Below are 16,183 nucleotides of genomic sequence, written 5' to 3'. Positions count from 1 at the left end.
AGAGCTCAAGAAGCGTTTGGATAACTCTCAGGCATACGATGCGATTCCTGCGGTACCCTGCGCAGGGCAGGGAGCTGCATTCGATGATCCTTGCGGGTCCCTTCCAGCCCAGGACACTCCGCGTTTCCCAAACGCGGAGGCTGCTCTCCATCCCCGCAGGGACACCCTGTGGGGGCGGGAGGCGCATGCGCGGAGCGGCCGCGAGGGGGCGGCACCGCGGCGGGCGGGGCGGGGCGGGGCGCGGCGGCCGCTGGGGGCGCAGCGGGGAGGCCGCGCGCCGCCTCACCACCGGCCAACATGGCGGCGCGGCGGCCCCGCTCCGCCTCAGGTCAGTGCTCGCCCCTTCCTGACGGGAGCGGGGAGGAGGCGGCGCGGCGGGCGCCCTTCCTCCTCTCGGGGCCGGCGGGCAGCCCCCTCCCGCTGCCCGCTCTGCGTCCCGGGGGCGGGGAGGGATGGCCCCGGCTCCGCGCCTCCCCAGTCCGTTCGTGTACCCCCTCCATCGCGCGGCCCGGCGCATCGGCCCCGGCACCGCCGGCATCACCCGGGCTAAAGCTCCTTGCCGGGATGTAACCCGAAACCCGTTCTGGCCAGGCCCGCAGGCAGAAGGAGTGCCGGCCGAGCCCTCACGGAGCCCGGTGCCGGGGGGATGCGGGGCGGGAGCCCGGAGCCTCCAGCCCCCATGGCCGCCGCATCCTGCGCCGTTGGGGCTCCCGGGGCATCGCTGTGGCCTCGTCGTGCGGCGCCTTTCGGCAATGGCACAGTCCGAGGTGCTTGGCAAATGTCCACAACATCATCTGCCGCATGCAGGGAGTATTTTTCATCAGTAGAAAATGCTCCGGCAGTGTTATTTGCCACAGAACTTGTTATACTTGTGTACACGAGTTTTGGTTTAAATGGTAATAATTTAAGGGCAGAATTAGCATAACTGTTTATGACAGTGTTTTAATATTCTCCTTCTAAAAAAGATAAACAGATTGTCCTCAATACCTCAAAAAAAAAAACCATTCAGTGACAACTTTTTGGCATTATGGATCTTGCTATTTATTTTTAGTACTCAAGAACACTTATGTGGTAATAAAGGGAAATAATGCACACCTACATGCGTACTTCTTAGAGTCTTTGAAGATTTTACCCCTGGTAGTACAAGTTAAAAAGCTGTCAAAATTCTAATAAAATGTTTATATCTATAGTCATACTTCAATTCTAGATAATAATTCTAGGTAATAATTTAAGTGCTCTTTTCTGCAATGTCCCACCCGTATTGCTGAATTTAGATTTAACCTCAAGTATATTTTAACAAGGTGTACTTCAATTCATGTGAGTATGTCACAGAATGTGATACACTTTTAAAATATTTCTCTTTAAAAATCTAGACCCATCTCTTTCCTCTGATGTTTGACTGTACATGGTATTGAGGATCTCTTAATTTGAAGTTGTAAGATGCCTGTTTTAAAAACATTGACAGAATTGTCCTGAGAACATGGAGCTGAACTGAAGTCTCAGCATCATCTGTTTAATTTGCTGTGGAAAAGGAGCAGAAGTCGCTTCCTGGCCTTGGGGCAAATGCTGTTGTCTGGTGCTCTGAGGAGGGCCAGAAGTTCCTAATCTTTCCAAGTGTTGGTCTGTCCCCTTGGTTTTTGTTTGTGATAGGGTTTTTTTGTTTGTTTGTTTGTTTATTGTTGTTGTTGTTGTTTTGTTTTTGGGGGGGTTTTTTGGGTTTTTTTGTGTTGAACAAGCTGGTAATTTCATCTGATGCCTCTTGGTTCCTGTACTTGAACAGGTAGGGGATTCTTCTTCACCTTTGTTGGGCCAATCATGGATTTTATAGATTATACCACCTCTATAGCCTTCTACACCTTACCTTGATGGTAGCATAGAATCCCAAAATCCTTTGTTCTGTGAATTGCTGGACCATAGGTAGCTTGTACACTACAATTTAAACCATTGGATTACCCAGTTAATGCCCAAACTGGGTCTGGGGTTTTCACATACGTTGTTAATTTCCTCTATAACTGAGAAAATAACTTTTTTAAAATTGCTTTTTCTTTTTCAGACCATGACAGTGACGATGATTCCTACGAAGTGCTGGATTTAACAGAATATGCTCGACGTCACCATTGGTGGAATCGCCTGTTTGGCCGGAATTCAGGACCAATTGTTGAAAAATACTCTGTAGCCACACAAATTGTGATGGGAGGTGTGACTGGCTGGTGAGGGAGCTTCCCTTTCCGTAACTGACATAGACCTTTTACTCTGTTAGAAGATCCATTTCCATTTGAAGCAGATAAATATATCTTTAATGGGATTTCCTTTAGCATTGATTGAGATTATTCATGTGTGAACTATTTTAGTTTGTTACTCTGACTCATCATTATGAAGTGTTTTTTAATATTGGTGAAACACCAGTTATCCAAGGGAACTTGTGCTAGTTACTCTGGAAAGGATTTGGGGAAATGTCAGAGTTCTAAAATTATGAGAAATAAATAGAAAATTACTGCATATAGCTTTTCTTTTGTATGGGAAAGCTTATTTCTTTTTTAGTCTAGATTTAGAAACTTAGTTGTATTATGGCTAGGACACATTTTACAGGTAAAAGAAATTAAGGGGGAAAAAAAAAGGATGGCAAAATATACTTTTAAAAAAGAGCCCCATGTCATGGAGACTGGTTTTTCCTCTAAATTGAGCTGTAGCCATTTTGAGCGAATTCACAGTTTGCTCTGATGTTATCTGAAGGGAGATAGCATAGCCTAGTTGTACTAGAATAATTCATGGTGAAAGCTAGACAGTAAAGATGAGAACTTACACTGGAAAATGTGGTCACAGCCTGAGCAGCTGTGTCAAGGTATTTGTTATTTCTCAGAGGTATTTGAGTGGTATTTGTCTATTCCAGTACACAGAAAAACTGTAAATTCATTGAAAAACACCATTATGGTAGCACAGTGACTTTTAAACAGGGATTATGCAAGAATTGGAAGATGAAATAGACTAAAAATAAAATTGTTGTACCCAGTACAGCTTTGTGGAGTGGGGTTTAGCTTTCAGTATGAGTTTTTTATTTGCTTCTGTAGCCTTAAAATTATTTTTAAAAGTTATATGTGTACTGTAAACTCAGAAGTTTCTAGGGAATAGTTCATCTGGCATCCATAAAAACTGGCTTATTGAATGATCTGGAAAATGCACATTTTGGTATCTGTAGATGCACATCTCTCGTGGTGCCTATTGATGTATATAAATAAGAATTCATATTCATGTGCAGGGGGAAAAATTCCCCTCTGTGTGTGGGCCAGTGTTTAGATACACTGGAATTGCCCAGGGAAGCTGTGGAACCATCAGCCTTGCAAACTCTTGGCTGAGTCAGGGCACTTGGCAGCCTGACTGAGCTTTGAGGTTGGACTGGGCTCTGCAGCAGTTTTGGGAAGGTGACAGGCCCAGGTGATCTCCAGAGGCCCCTTCCTGTCTTATCAAAAAATAGACTTAACACCATATCCCAGCAGAGTGGCCTTGCTGAGTTTAACTCCTGTGGTAGGGATGTGCTGTTTTTACTGAGATCTTTCAGTTATGAGTTGTGTAGTTAATACAAATTACGGTATAATGTATTTACATTCCACTTGGGAACAGTTATAGCAGCACTGTTATATAATGATGTTGTGCTTTATTAACATCCTACGTTTAATAGCTGTAAGATCTACAGATCTCAAGCTTACTTTAAAGGGGCCATCAGACAGCCAGGAACAAGCAACCATTACTCAAATGGTCTTGTTTTAGTCATTGTTAATTTAATACTGCATGCATTAAATAGCCTTGGTTTTTAAATTTGTAAATATGAAATGATACATTCGCTTTTTTAAATGAAATAATAGTAATAGTTGCAGTCAGGAATTATGTAGTGTGGCATTGTTCAGCAGAAAACTTCATTGGACTGGGTTTTTTTTTTGTTGTTTTATTCCCCTAAGGTGTGCGGGATTTTTGTTCCAGAAAGTCGGAAAGCTTGCAGCAACTGCAGTAGGTGGTGGCTTTCTTCTGCTTCAAGTATGTAGCATTTCATGCTTTATAAGTTGGCAAATGTTATTTACTGAACAATAGGAAAAACACAGCTGTTGGGTAACATTTAATTAGGAAGGCTTCTTATCTACTTCATCTTTTTAGTCTTAGCAGTCAAAACCTTACATTTGAGCTGGAATATTGGGTACAAATGTACAAAAGAGACATTTCTAAAAATCAGTGGTAAATCAGAATCTACTCTGTCCTGTAAAATTGTTTGTTGGCAAGATAAGAGGACTTCTGTGCAGAAGCTGAGGTACTGTGCATGATTCGATGTTGCCAGATGAGAGGAACCGCCTGTAAACCTCTGGTTAGGGAAAATTTAAAACGTGTTTGTTTTATATTGGTTTGAGAGTTTTATCAGAGCTTTAGGCTGCTTTGGCAGTTGCCTGGAAGGCTTGTTCTGGTCCCAGCATGAGCTGTGTTTTTCTGTTTTCTCCCCTTGCCGTGTTTTATCTCTTGAACCTCTAAAGCCTGGCTGAATTTTGACAGCTTCATTGCATTCCTTCTCTGCTGGCTTTCAGGTTCAGAAGTTTTTAATTATGTTATCTGGCATGATCATTTGCATTTTTCATCAGATACTGTGATTAGGTGAGGATATATATCCGAAAAACCTTTAAATTAGATGAAACTTTAAGTGAAGGAGAATTTCATGTGTCTTTCTGTAAGATGCCAAGATTTTACTGGCATTTTTCATGTCTTAATATCTGTGAGCTTCTCACTTTTCCTCAGATTGTTCTAGGGGATATAGATTGATGCCTACTTAGGCTTAATGATACACAATTTCTTGAGAGGGGAGCTTAAAGATATATTTATTCTTTCCAGCATCACCCTGGAGGATTTCTGAAAGACATATGCTGCTTTTATTTCTTTTGATGGTAGTGGCTGGTGCAGTCAAGCACTGATCAGGAAGGGTGGGACAGTAACTGCTGCTGTGTAATACATTGAAATGTTGCTGTTGTGTGAAGTACTCACTTCCTTCATAATCATGGTCCCTACTGGTTTGGGTGCTAGGTTTGTTTTTTTTCTCTTGCCATGTTTTGTATGCCATTGGTCTTAATTCTTTTACTGATAATTCTTTTATCAACATGACTGAAGAGCTGCCAGAACGGAGGCACCTGGAGTGGAGGCAGCAAATTGCTGCAGGTGCCTTCCTCAGTGCTCCTGACTACAGGAAACTGAAAAGTTAAAGCTCAGACCTGTGGACAAAAGAGAATGGAAATTGAATAAAATACATCACTTGTACAGGATTTTTGCTTGTTGAGCTGTGAAGTTTGGGGAGCTTTCCTGTACATGCAGTAGATTTGCCACGTGGTTGAGTGTCTGGTTTCTTGGTTGATCTCATTTACACTGAATCCAAAAAGGGATATTTTCCAAGAGGAAATATGAGTTAAGTATTTTGATTGGATTGTCTGTATCTTAGGTAAGATCAGATTCTCTTGAAAGGAAATGAAGTAAATACCTTGGTCTCTCTTTTAATTCAAAACATTTTGCATTTTAAGACTGAGTCATAAATTCTATGGTGTAATTACATTTCTGTAGTCTTTAATTTTTTCATTTAAAGATCACACATCCTGATTCTATGAACACGTGTTCAGTGCTTCGCCTGAGTGGGCAGAAGAGTATTTCAGCACATTACTAGAAAGTTCCTTTTTATCTGTAAATTTCTCTGAAGTTGCAGATTTCATTTCAATTGCTGATTGCAATATTGACATTATAATTACATGCTAGAACAAGAATAATAACTACAGAAAGCAAGATTCTTGGCTAAAGCCCATTCAATGAAACATTTCAGTCTTAAAATAAAAAAAATACTCTTTTTCTTCAGTGGGTGATGCCTTCATCTCAAGAAATGTAGTAGGAAACTGGAAGCAATACATTTTTCAGTGTCTGTACAGGAAGCAAAAAAGATTTTTCATGTTTTTATAATTGATCTAGAACTTCAGTCTTAATACAGATTATATGAAAAGTAGTTGGAGAAAAAGAATAAAAAATATGTGAAATTTGCACAGATTTTCAAAATTGTGATCTGTTACCACATCTTTGCCATGAATATTTCCACACCTTAATTTGATTAATTATTATTTGATTATTAAGTGTGCTGTTTTTTGGTGAAATATATGTAGTTCTTCAAACATGCTGGTATAAGAGCAGTATAAGAGCCTATATTAAGGAAAATATAAGGCATTTCTCTTAACAAGTAATTTTAAGAATTCCACAAAAAAAAGATATTTTCCTTGTGTAACTTCTCATTTATACAGCACTGTTTGGTAAAATCCTGAGGAGTAGAGAAGTACGAACTCTTGCACTCTTGGTTCTGTAATTAATTGGTTAAAAAATTTTGTTCTTAATGAGTACCTAATATCGCTTTATTTTTAAAATCCTATATCCTCAAGAGCAGTTTAATTGTTTTTTTTTGCTCTGCAGTGAGCATACAAGTTACAGGTTTTTCTGTTCTATCATTTAATAATTAAATTGGATTTTTCTTCAGTTATTTGTGCTTTCAGTAATACATTTTTCCTCTGTCCATTAATATGCCACTGATGAATTAAATTGAATTCTTCATTAAATTTTGTTCTAATTTAGGAAAGGTAAATATGTGAAAACCACAAGAAACAAAACAAACCCTGAGATATCCTTGGCTTTATCTTTTACAGGGGTTTGTTGATGGTGCACCATGATGATCATGGAATCATAGCATGGCTTGGGTTGGAAGGGATCTAAGGACCATGTAATGGCATCCCAGTGATGTTCCCAACCTGCTTCTGGGGGCTTTGTGAGGAAGAGTTGGATTCAGTTTTCACAGTTGATGTGTGCACACTTAAAGGGAATATTCAGTGGAACAGCCAAAGCAAATTGCAGTAGGAAGTTGGCCTGATAAGGAAATACCAAGTTTGTGGCAGGTTCTGACATGAAGTGGAGGGACAGAGCTTCTGAGCCTCTGTAACCTGCAGTGGGGACAGCAGAGGTGTGCCTGCAGGTGGGGGCTGAGGGTACAACCTCTGCAGTTCAGCTCTTACACAGAGTGTGGTGTCACTCCTCAGTCAGTCCCTCCTTGTCAGTGCTGAGCTTAGACTTGTCAGATCTGTCAGAAACTGGGGGTTGTTCCCTTCCTGAACAGCAGAAAATACCTCAAAGTGCCTGTGGGTTCTGTGCACTGCAGCTCAGCTCTCCTGTGCCCTCTGGCCTTGCTTGGGCTCTTTTAGTGTGAGATTTTGCCTTGAGGAAATTAAACTTTTGTCCCATCTTGCTGTACAGATTTTTTTGCTCCAAAACATTTTTCTGCTCATTATTTGTGATACATTTTCACAATAACAAAGTACCTGTGTGCCTTTCTAGTATCACCCCCGAAATGAGGTCTGCCCTTGAAGATTCTCAGTTTTCCTTGATTAATATCAAAAAAGATAACACATTTTTAGTGTTCTGCACTGATGCATTTCTTCAATTGCCTTTTTTAAAAATTCTCATGTTTTTTCAACACTTTTGGAAGGTCTTGAACAAATAATGAGCTATGAGATATGTAGATAATATTCCATTATTATATACAGAAAGATTCCTGTATAACCCAAAACCCAGCCCTCATGGATCTCTTTAATAATATATGCACTTAATATATATAGAGCTATATTACACTTTAATATATCCAGGCATGGATATGGTAATAGGATACTGTTATTTTACTTGGTTATCGTAGGGCCTGACTTGAAAAATACTAGTAAAGTTTGAGATTTTGCTTTTATGTAAATTTACTGTTATAAGCAAATAGTTTTTTTATGATACATTGGAGTCTAATGTTTTTCCAGCATTTGAGTTCAGGGTTATTATTTCTGCACTTATATATGAAATTATGTAATTAGTGGGGTTGCAGCCAAAGTAGATACGACACAGGCTCTGTCACTGCCAAAGTACAGGGTTTTTTTCTTCTCAGTTAAAAATTTTATGTTCAAAACATTATCTTCTGTTGCTTATTCTATAAACACTCAGTAGAATTTGGAATCTCTTATTTCAAGGCTACAAAGTTCACAGAGACAAGATATCTGGTTTTGATACAAGTGTAAGCTCTGCAGTAGTTACAAGCAGATCTTAATTAAAAACTTCTGCCTCGTCTTTGTGCTGTCTGGATAACTGAGCTAATTAAAGTTGTCTTAATGAAATGTTTCTTCCAAGATCCATTTACATTTTACAAGCAAGCAGATACATTAGCATTTCTTACATTGTGTTGGACTGAGTAGATCAGTCACATTTAATTTTCAGTTGTATGAGTGAGAAGGCACCAATTCAATGCTGGGGTCTTTTTGAAATTCTTGTGGTTATGTTAAATTCATAAAATAACAATTGCCACAATGTGCAGCTATTTTCTTTTCCTGGTATGACATCCAGTGATTGGATGCACAACCAGTACAGCTTTCAAACTGGTTCCCTGCTCTGATTCTGTACAGACAGCCCTTAATGAGCTGTCCCTGCCTGGCACTAGTGCCCCTGTGAATAAATGAGTAGACAGGCAAAGTCAATTAATTTGTTATTAATTACGTTCTGAGGCATGAAGTAAAAGAGACTTTAAAATACAGTAAATTCATTTTGCATTTGTCCAGTGAATTACTTTTTTAAATTATGCAAAGATGGAAACTGAAGTTGCAAAGGTGATCTTCTAGAAGCTTTGAATTCAGACAAAATCTGTCTGACACTTATTTAATTTTTTTTTCCAGATTATGAAATCCTCAGTTTGTGGTGAAATAGGTTGCTTAGTTACTGTGGCAGTTGTAGTAGAAGCTAGATGGTCTAATTTCAGTTATTTGGTAGAAAGATCCATGTGAAAGTCAAACTTCAGAGCCTGCAAGTAATGTGAAACTAAACCTAATAAACTGTGTATTTAGGCTACACCTAATAAATTGTATATTTAAATACCTCTTCCACAAAAGTTCAATATCTGTGACTTGTGTTTACCAGTTGGACAGCTTGCTTAGAAGGCTGTTAGATAAATTGGGTAAATTTCCCACCCACATGTGACCTTGAGAAGTACCTGAGAAATCTCACTCTTTACCAAGTTTTTGTATAACAATCATTTACATGTAAGTTTAGTGGTTTATATCTATTTGTCTCAGCAGTTAAAATAAGCAGTAATCCTTAATTTTGATCTTTTTCTCTTTTTTCCCCCCAAACAAGCAGTTGTTTAATGGTTCTCTAGAACATGCAGCAATCAAATATTAGTAACAGAAGTAAGGCAAAGGTTTTATTTTTCTGCTGTTTTCAGGCTGTTATTTTTCTGCTTAATGGTTTTTTTTTTTGTAAGAAGTGTGAGAATTCTCTTGTAATGAGTACCTTTTTTTTTTTTTTTTTTTTTTTTTTTTTTTTTTTTTTTTTTCCTGTTATTGGACAGTTTAAATTGTGTAGGATAAAATAAAGAGTTTTCAGTATTTCTAATGATGCTTTTGATTAGCCCTGGATACTCTGTCACAAATCAGAATTCTACAATTCTGAAAGAAGCTGAAACAAAAGAGTTTTTACATTGTTGTCCTATCAATGTGTTTTTCTTACAAGTAAAGTTACAGTAAATGCTGAAGGAAAAACATTGCAAAGCTTATATAACTAAGAAACAGAGAACTGGTAAAATTATCAAGAGTCTACTGAACTTTGCCATTGCTCGTTCTGATTTGAACTGCTGTCACTAAGGAAATATTTGAAGCAGAGAACCTGCTGAAATTGGAACAATGTCTTTTCCTGTATATGTAATAAGTAAAAATAAGAAAAAACTGTTTTATAGGCACCAATACAATGCATTTTGACTCATGAAATGTGAATTGCAGTGGTACTAACTGTCTTTATTTCCCTAGATTGCTAGTCATAGTGGATATGTACAAGTTGACTGGAAGAGAGTTGAAAAAGATGTAAACAAAGCAAAAAAGCAGTTAAAAAAGCGTGCAAATAAGGCAGCTCCTGAAATCAACACTCTGATTGAAGAGGTGAGTCTGAGGTGCTAAACTCCTTTTCACCAGTCAGGTTTTCTTACCTTCCACTGCAGGTAATAATGAGTTGAAAATGCAGATGCAAAACTGGAATGCTTCAAAAATAGTTTGGCTTAGTAATAGTATATTTAAATAGTAATAACAATTTACTAAAGGTTATCAGACTGTGCTGTCTTTTATTTGTTCAGCTTTCTGGTTTGGTCACTGTTAAAAATGACACATGAACTTGTTCTTGGCAGGTGAAAAGCCAATAAGGTCATGACATGGTAAAAAGTTCAGGATGGTGTGGTTAAAACATGGTAACTCACAAGACAAAACCCAAATCTTCTTAGACTGCTGATAATAAAACTACTTGTCTAGACAAGAATGACTTTTCTGCAGAAAAGCTGTAGCTACTTTGTAACAGGAATTGTGATTCTATCTCATTTTTATACGTTTTGGGGAATATCTGTCTGCAGAATCTGCCAGTTGCCTACTATGTTGAGTAGAGGTAGCTGTGATACTGATCAGTCACTGGGGCTGTTTCACCCTGTCATTTGAAGACTTCCATTTAATTAATTTTGTGGTTATTTTGGGGTTTTTTAAAGCCTGTTTTCACATATTTTCAGATTCCATACATGCAATCTAAGTTTCATTCTGAATAACTGAGAATCCTGATTGGGAATGTGCTGCAGACAGTGAAACATCAGCCACACTGGTGTTCTGTAATTAATGAATTTTGACATCTCAGGTTTAACCTGTATAGAGTTGCATATAGATTGATAAAAATTACCTTAAGTTTTAATGTGACTATGAATTGAAAGTTCAAGACTGAGGCTTTTCTTGCTTTTTCTATACTTCAGATAGCTTAACCTCTCCTTCTCCATTGCCATTTAGAAATGGGTGGGATAGGAGGGGGTTTTTGCTTTTGCTTTGGTATTTTTCCTCTCAGATTATATGAGTCTCTTGTAACTGTGTGTTAGCTATACATAATCTGAAGTGTTTGAAGCAGAGGATTTATGAAATGGCACATTTGATAAAAGGCATTATACTCTGTGCTGCTACTTCATTAAATACTCTACACCCTTGTCATCATACATAAGTGTTTTTTTCTAGGATTAAGTTGTTAGGAAACTGGCTCATAATGGAGTGTATTTCTTTTGCAGTGATCTTCCAAAAAGCAGTACTTTTCTTTAAACAATTGTCATGTGATTGCAATTGAAGTCATGGTGGTACTTACGCTTTTTTTGACAAGATAGTTTGTAAAACATCTGTCTTGTTTTAATCAAAACAAGAGTGGTATTGGCATGAGATTGCTATAACAATTCCTCTGTATTTTGACTTTTAAAAGGTTCACTGTATTTTAAATATATTGTTAAAGACAGCTGTGAGTCTGCACTACATTGGTGCCACCTATTTTTATATGGTTTTAGACAATCGCTTCCCCCTGCACCCTTCTCCACAAGTTTAGTGTCATTGTTTCCAGGAAGTTGTGATAACTGTTAAATAATGAAGTCAGACACAATTAACTTCATGCATATAATTTTTCTTCTCAGTCCACAGAATTTATCAAGCAGAACATCGTGGTGTCCAGTGGGTTTGTTGGAGGCTTTTTGTTGGGTCTGGCATCGTAAGGACCCGAACGTCTCTTCCTGATGGGATCCACGTCAGCCAAGATCAGTAGTGGTGACACACTGTCTGCAAGCAGTGTGGGTCACTGGGCCTGCCAGAGAACACAGGTGGACTAGCTAGACAACTTGGAAGCTTTTACATTTCAGGCTTTTGCCTCTTGAAGCTTGGCAAAACTAGGATTTGCTGAAAAACTGTGCAGTGTGCTCATTTTATAGCATTTCTGGGCAAAACTGGTTCATCATCATCATGACCCTTTGTATCTCTGGCCTTTCAAGAGCTAGCATTTTTTAAAATGTTATTCTTGGAATATAGCTATGTAGCCATACTATAAGAATGAAAACTCCATTTCTATGTTTTCAGTTAAATACTGTTTATTTAAAAAGTATTTTTCTTCATGCTATAGTAGGTAGTATCAATGACTACATACTGTATATGATGTTGTAGTTTCAGCCTCCTGGCTGGCCATCCTCTTAAGAAGTCACTGCAATAATCTGTAATACCTTTTTACAGAGTATTAAATAACAGAGAATCATGGGCTTATTAAAGGTGAAAATTAACTTAGACTGGCCTTTGTGTACATAAAAAAATAAGTCTCTCAATTATAGCCTGCAGGGACCTGATGCCAGTGTTTGCCCAGACAAGTTTTTAAGGTGGTTTTAGTGTTTGGTTACCAAGTTATTCTAAAGAAGCTGAGAATCGAAACAAACACTCAATGCATTTTTCTGCATTTCAAACTTCTGAACCTTTCAAAAATTTCTACACAAGGAAGAGCTTGCTCTGCCCCGATTTCTCTGGTTTTTGCTGTAGCAGCAGATGAATGTGAACTGGAATCTCTTCTCCCACCAAGCTTCCCCTGGGTTTCTGTTCCCTTCTCTGAACAGCAGTAGTAGTTCAGTAGTATTGGATGGATGGATGGATGGATGGATGGATGGAGATGGATGGATGGATGGAGATGGATGGATGGATGGATGAGTGTGAGCTTGGTATGCACAGGAAATGGGATGTTGGGCATATTAATCTTCTAAATATTTAGATTTGTGCATCCCTGGGCTCTGGAGGTTTGTGTTGCATGTTGACCTTATGTTTGTGGTGTGCTTGTGGCCAGGGTGGGTAAGGTAGGAAGCATGTCCTGCATATCTCTGAGCTTTAAGGGTTTCACCAAGCCTGGTTAAGACTTTGGAAAATAAATCTTAAAACACACACCCCCAAACCAAACCCCCAAACCCGAAGTACGTGAACGGCCGTGGATCCTAAATGTTTTAAAGTGAGTATCTGAAGTTACATAAGCACAGTTGCAGTTTATTGGAAATGGGAAGCCGAAGGAGGAATGTGTCTGCTGGGTTATTTGGGACTTAGAGTAAAACAAAGAAAGATGAAAATGTTAAAATGTGAAAGCCTTTGCTGTGATGTTCAGCCCAAAGAATAATGGGAAGGTAGCCAACCAGTCAGCTTTTTTCTGCTGATGAAGCTCATGGGCTTTTGGCACGTTCAAAGGGCAGTGAAGCCAACTGACATGAGTCATCTACCCTGGATGACTGGAATGAACTGGGTATCCTGAGGGGCTTTGGGGATTAAATGACCACCTCAGTACCATGAACCTATAAATGTGCATTTTTGGTGTACTTGGTGAAAGGATTTCAAAGGAGTATCCTTTAGTGAGCTTGTTAAAAAGGCTGCTAATGTGGCCAAGGAATTTACTTCACTGTTAGAAGTAGAATTAAAACTAAAAGTATTGGTAGGATGCAAGACTGATTTCTGCAGAGGAAAGTTGTTCTGCTATTCTGTTGCCATCATTGAGATTTTCAGTCAAGGGATCAAGAATCAGTTGAAATACATTTGAAGCTTCTATTGGTTGTTTTTTTTATTTTAAGTTTGATTTTATTTTTTTAAGCCCTTGGAATAAGAGACATAATGTTGTACATGTAAAACTGTCTGAGGAACTAAAAAGGCAAGGAGAAGTGGTGTTATTGAAAAGGTGAACACTGGTGGTGGATTGGCTTCATGTCCTGGACTCCTGACTGGAAAAGGAGAATGGCTGCTGGCACAGCAGGCCTTGCTGATGCAGTTCCTTGGGCTGGTGAGGCAGAGGGAATGCTGCCACCAGCTCCAGGTACAGCTGGCAGGGTGAGGTGGTGATGGAGTGGCAGCTGTGGTAAAGGACCAAGATAAGTGCATCTTTTCTTGCAAATACCTGAGATTTTTGTATGTGCCAGCTCAGACCACTCTCAGCTATGTGAGGGACTGCTCTGTAAAGGTGCAGCCAAAAAGGGGTTGGGAACAGAATGGAGTGTAACAGTAATACTGGGTTTCTGGGGGTAAATCTGGGATGATTTCAGAGTTACTGTTGCCCTCTCTGACAAAAAATAATCCAGGCTGAGAAGATTCAGAGCAGAAAGGCTGTTGAGGCCCTGGCACAGTTTGCCCAGAGCAGCTGTGGCTGCCCTATCCCTGGAAGTGTCCAAGGCCAGGTTGGACAGGGCTTAGAGCAGCCTGGGATAGTGGAAAGTTGCCCTGCTTATGCCAAGGGAGTTGAAACTGAATTATCTTTAAGGTCTCATCCAACCTAAACCATTCTATGATTCCATAATTCTAAAGAAAAATCATGGAATAAAATTTTTTGAAGAGCATTTTCGGAGGGGGTGGTGGAAATCAGTTTTAGAAAGCTGGTTACGAAGGAAGGTGTTAGAAATACTCAAATTAATGGCCAGTGTGTCTATGGAATTAATTTCTGCTATATGCTGCTGAGACCAAGGAAGAGCCCTTCATTCAGGGAAAGATGGGGCAACATTGCCAGAGTCTCAGTTATGTCTAAAGGTGGGAGAAAAAACACTTCAGGTTTCTCTGGCTATAGTTAATATTGTTTGGTGCAGTTCATCATAAAATTCCAGCTGATCCTACCTTTTCCCTGTACAGGCTTGTGTAAATTTTTCCCCTCAAGTAGTTGTTAGCAGCTACTTTTCAAAGTTGAGTGCTAAGATAATGATTGAGGAAGGCATGGCATATATCCCTCTAGTGAACAGCTTTTGAAAGCTTATTAACTAGTGCATTTGGGGAGAGATTGCTAATAAGTCATCTATTTGTTTTCTGTTATCTTAATGGGATAATCTGTTTCCTGAAATTATTTCTTTTTAGTTAAAGAAGCATTGGGCAGTACATTTTAATTTAAAGTGAGATGCCAGTGTGATCTTATTACTGAATTTTAAGAGGCCAGAATTTGGCTAAAATTTTGAAGGCTGTTTCTGCTTCAGCAGCCAGACAGAATTAAAATGTTGTAGTTAAAAGACAGAGCTGCCTCCCAGGTTCAAGTGCATTTGTCATGAGGGCTTAAGAGGGCGAGAGGCAAACAGAGTAAAATGTAGGAGTCAGGACCATAATTTAGTAATTCTGTCTGTGCAGACTCCATAAATTACAGTGAATTCAGTAATGTGAAAAAGCATCAGTAATACCTTCCCCTAGCCTTTTGGAAATCGTTGGAAATCTCAAGGAATTACTTTAAAGATCAAACTTTTATGGTATGCAGCTCCCTGGGGTCTGTAGGTGATAGTGGAAAAACATAATGTTCACCCAAACTAGAACAACATGACATTTTGGAAGGGAGATTTGGCACCAAAAAAAAGGAAAAAAAGTTGTGTTCACCCTAGGACTGTGCATGGTCTGGATGAGTGGTAGTTGAGAACAAGAGTCAAATCTACCAGGAGAAGGAGGTGCCATCCTCCCTTGTTGGATTGGGAAGCAGGTCTGAAGCAGTGTGGTGATAACCCACTGCTGGGACATGTGGAAGAGCTGGTGGTTCTTATTTTGGGGTAGCATGGGAAGTGAGTCAGCTGACATTCACCAGGACCTGTAAGACTGGAAGCCAATTTTAATTAAGATAATTGTGGAGTGAGTGTGCACAAAATATCTGGTGCTGATACAGCACAACCTGAACCTTTGGTGGTGTTTGGTCCCCCATTCAAGCTTGGAGGCATCTAAATCTTGGGAGTGCTGTGGGACATGGCACAGTAATAAGGATTTTGTGGTCACAGCCTGGGCTGGACACAGCACAGCCAACTCCAGCACAACTGGTGCCAGGCTTGGACTAGGAAATCTTGCTGGACCTAGCCTGACTCCATTTCATAGCTTGGGTAAACCAGTGCAGTGGTACAAATTTGCATAGTTCATGGATTCCCCACTCAGAGGTTTTCTGCCTCCCTCACCCTCTTCCCTGTTCCCAGTTCCTCAGAGCAGTCTGTGTTCCTGCCTCCCTGCTATAGTTTTGCCTGCCTTCTGTTGTTTTCATGACTCCCTGGAACACAGCACCACATCATACACTGAGCTGTGAAAAAGAGGAAATGCAGTGCTTCAAAATGAGGTGCAGTTGGGAATAAATCCCACAAGTCAGCTCAGCTGTGGGACTTCCCAACAGCTAATGCCTCTGGCTTACCTCAGGGAAGCTGGAGGCCACATTCTGTTACTTTTCCTGGGAAACTTCTCCTGCTTTCTAGACCAGTGCCCTACCTTCCAAACCAGAAGGTATTCTAGTATGAGTAATCTTGGTCTCTGCTGCTGCCCCATTCCAGGATGTGGAT

The 16,183-nt window shown here is 39.7% G+C and overlaps 1 protein-coding gene across 1 annotated transcript; it reads left to right on the top strand.

Annotated features, from left to right (window-relative positions):
• Window positions 1–236: 236 nt before the first annotated feature.
• On the top strand, window positions 237–12,176 carry FUNDC1 (FUN14 domain containing 1). Its single transcript, XM_056506528.1, has 5 exons — window positions 237–328; window positions 2,054–2,210; window positions 3,954–4,029; window positions 9,873–10,001; window positions 11,540–12,176. Exons 1-5 carry the CDS (start codon window positions 298–300, stop codon window positions 11,615–11,617), a joined length of 471 nt encoding a protein of 156 aa, XP_056362503.1. The 5' UTR covers window positions 237–297; the 3' UTR covers window positions 11,618–12,176.
• Window positions 12,177–16,183: the final 4,007 nt, after the last annotated feature.

The sequence above is a fragment of the Oenanthe melanoleuca genome, chromosome 1 (genome assembly GCF_029582105.1).
Source record: "Oenanthe melanoleuca isolate GR-GAL-2019-014 chromosome 1, OMel1.0, whole genome shotgun sequence".
Lineage (NCBI taxonomy): Eukaryota > Metazoa > Chordata > Aves > Passeriformes > Muscicapidae > Oenanthe > Oenanthe melanoleuca.
Note: the sequence above shows the minus strand (reverse complement) of the source record. Positions and strands in the feature narration are given on the sequence as shown.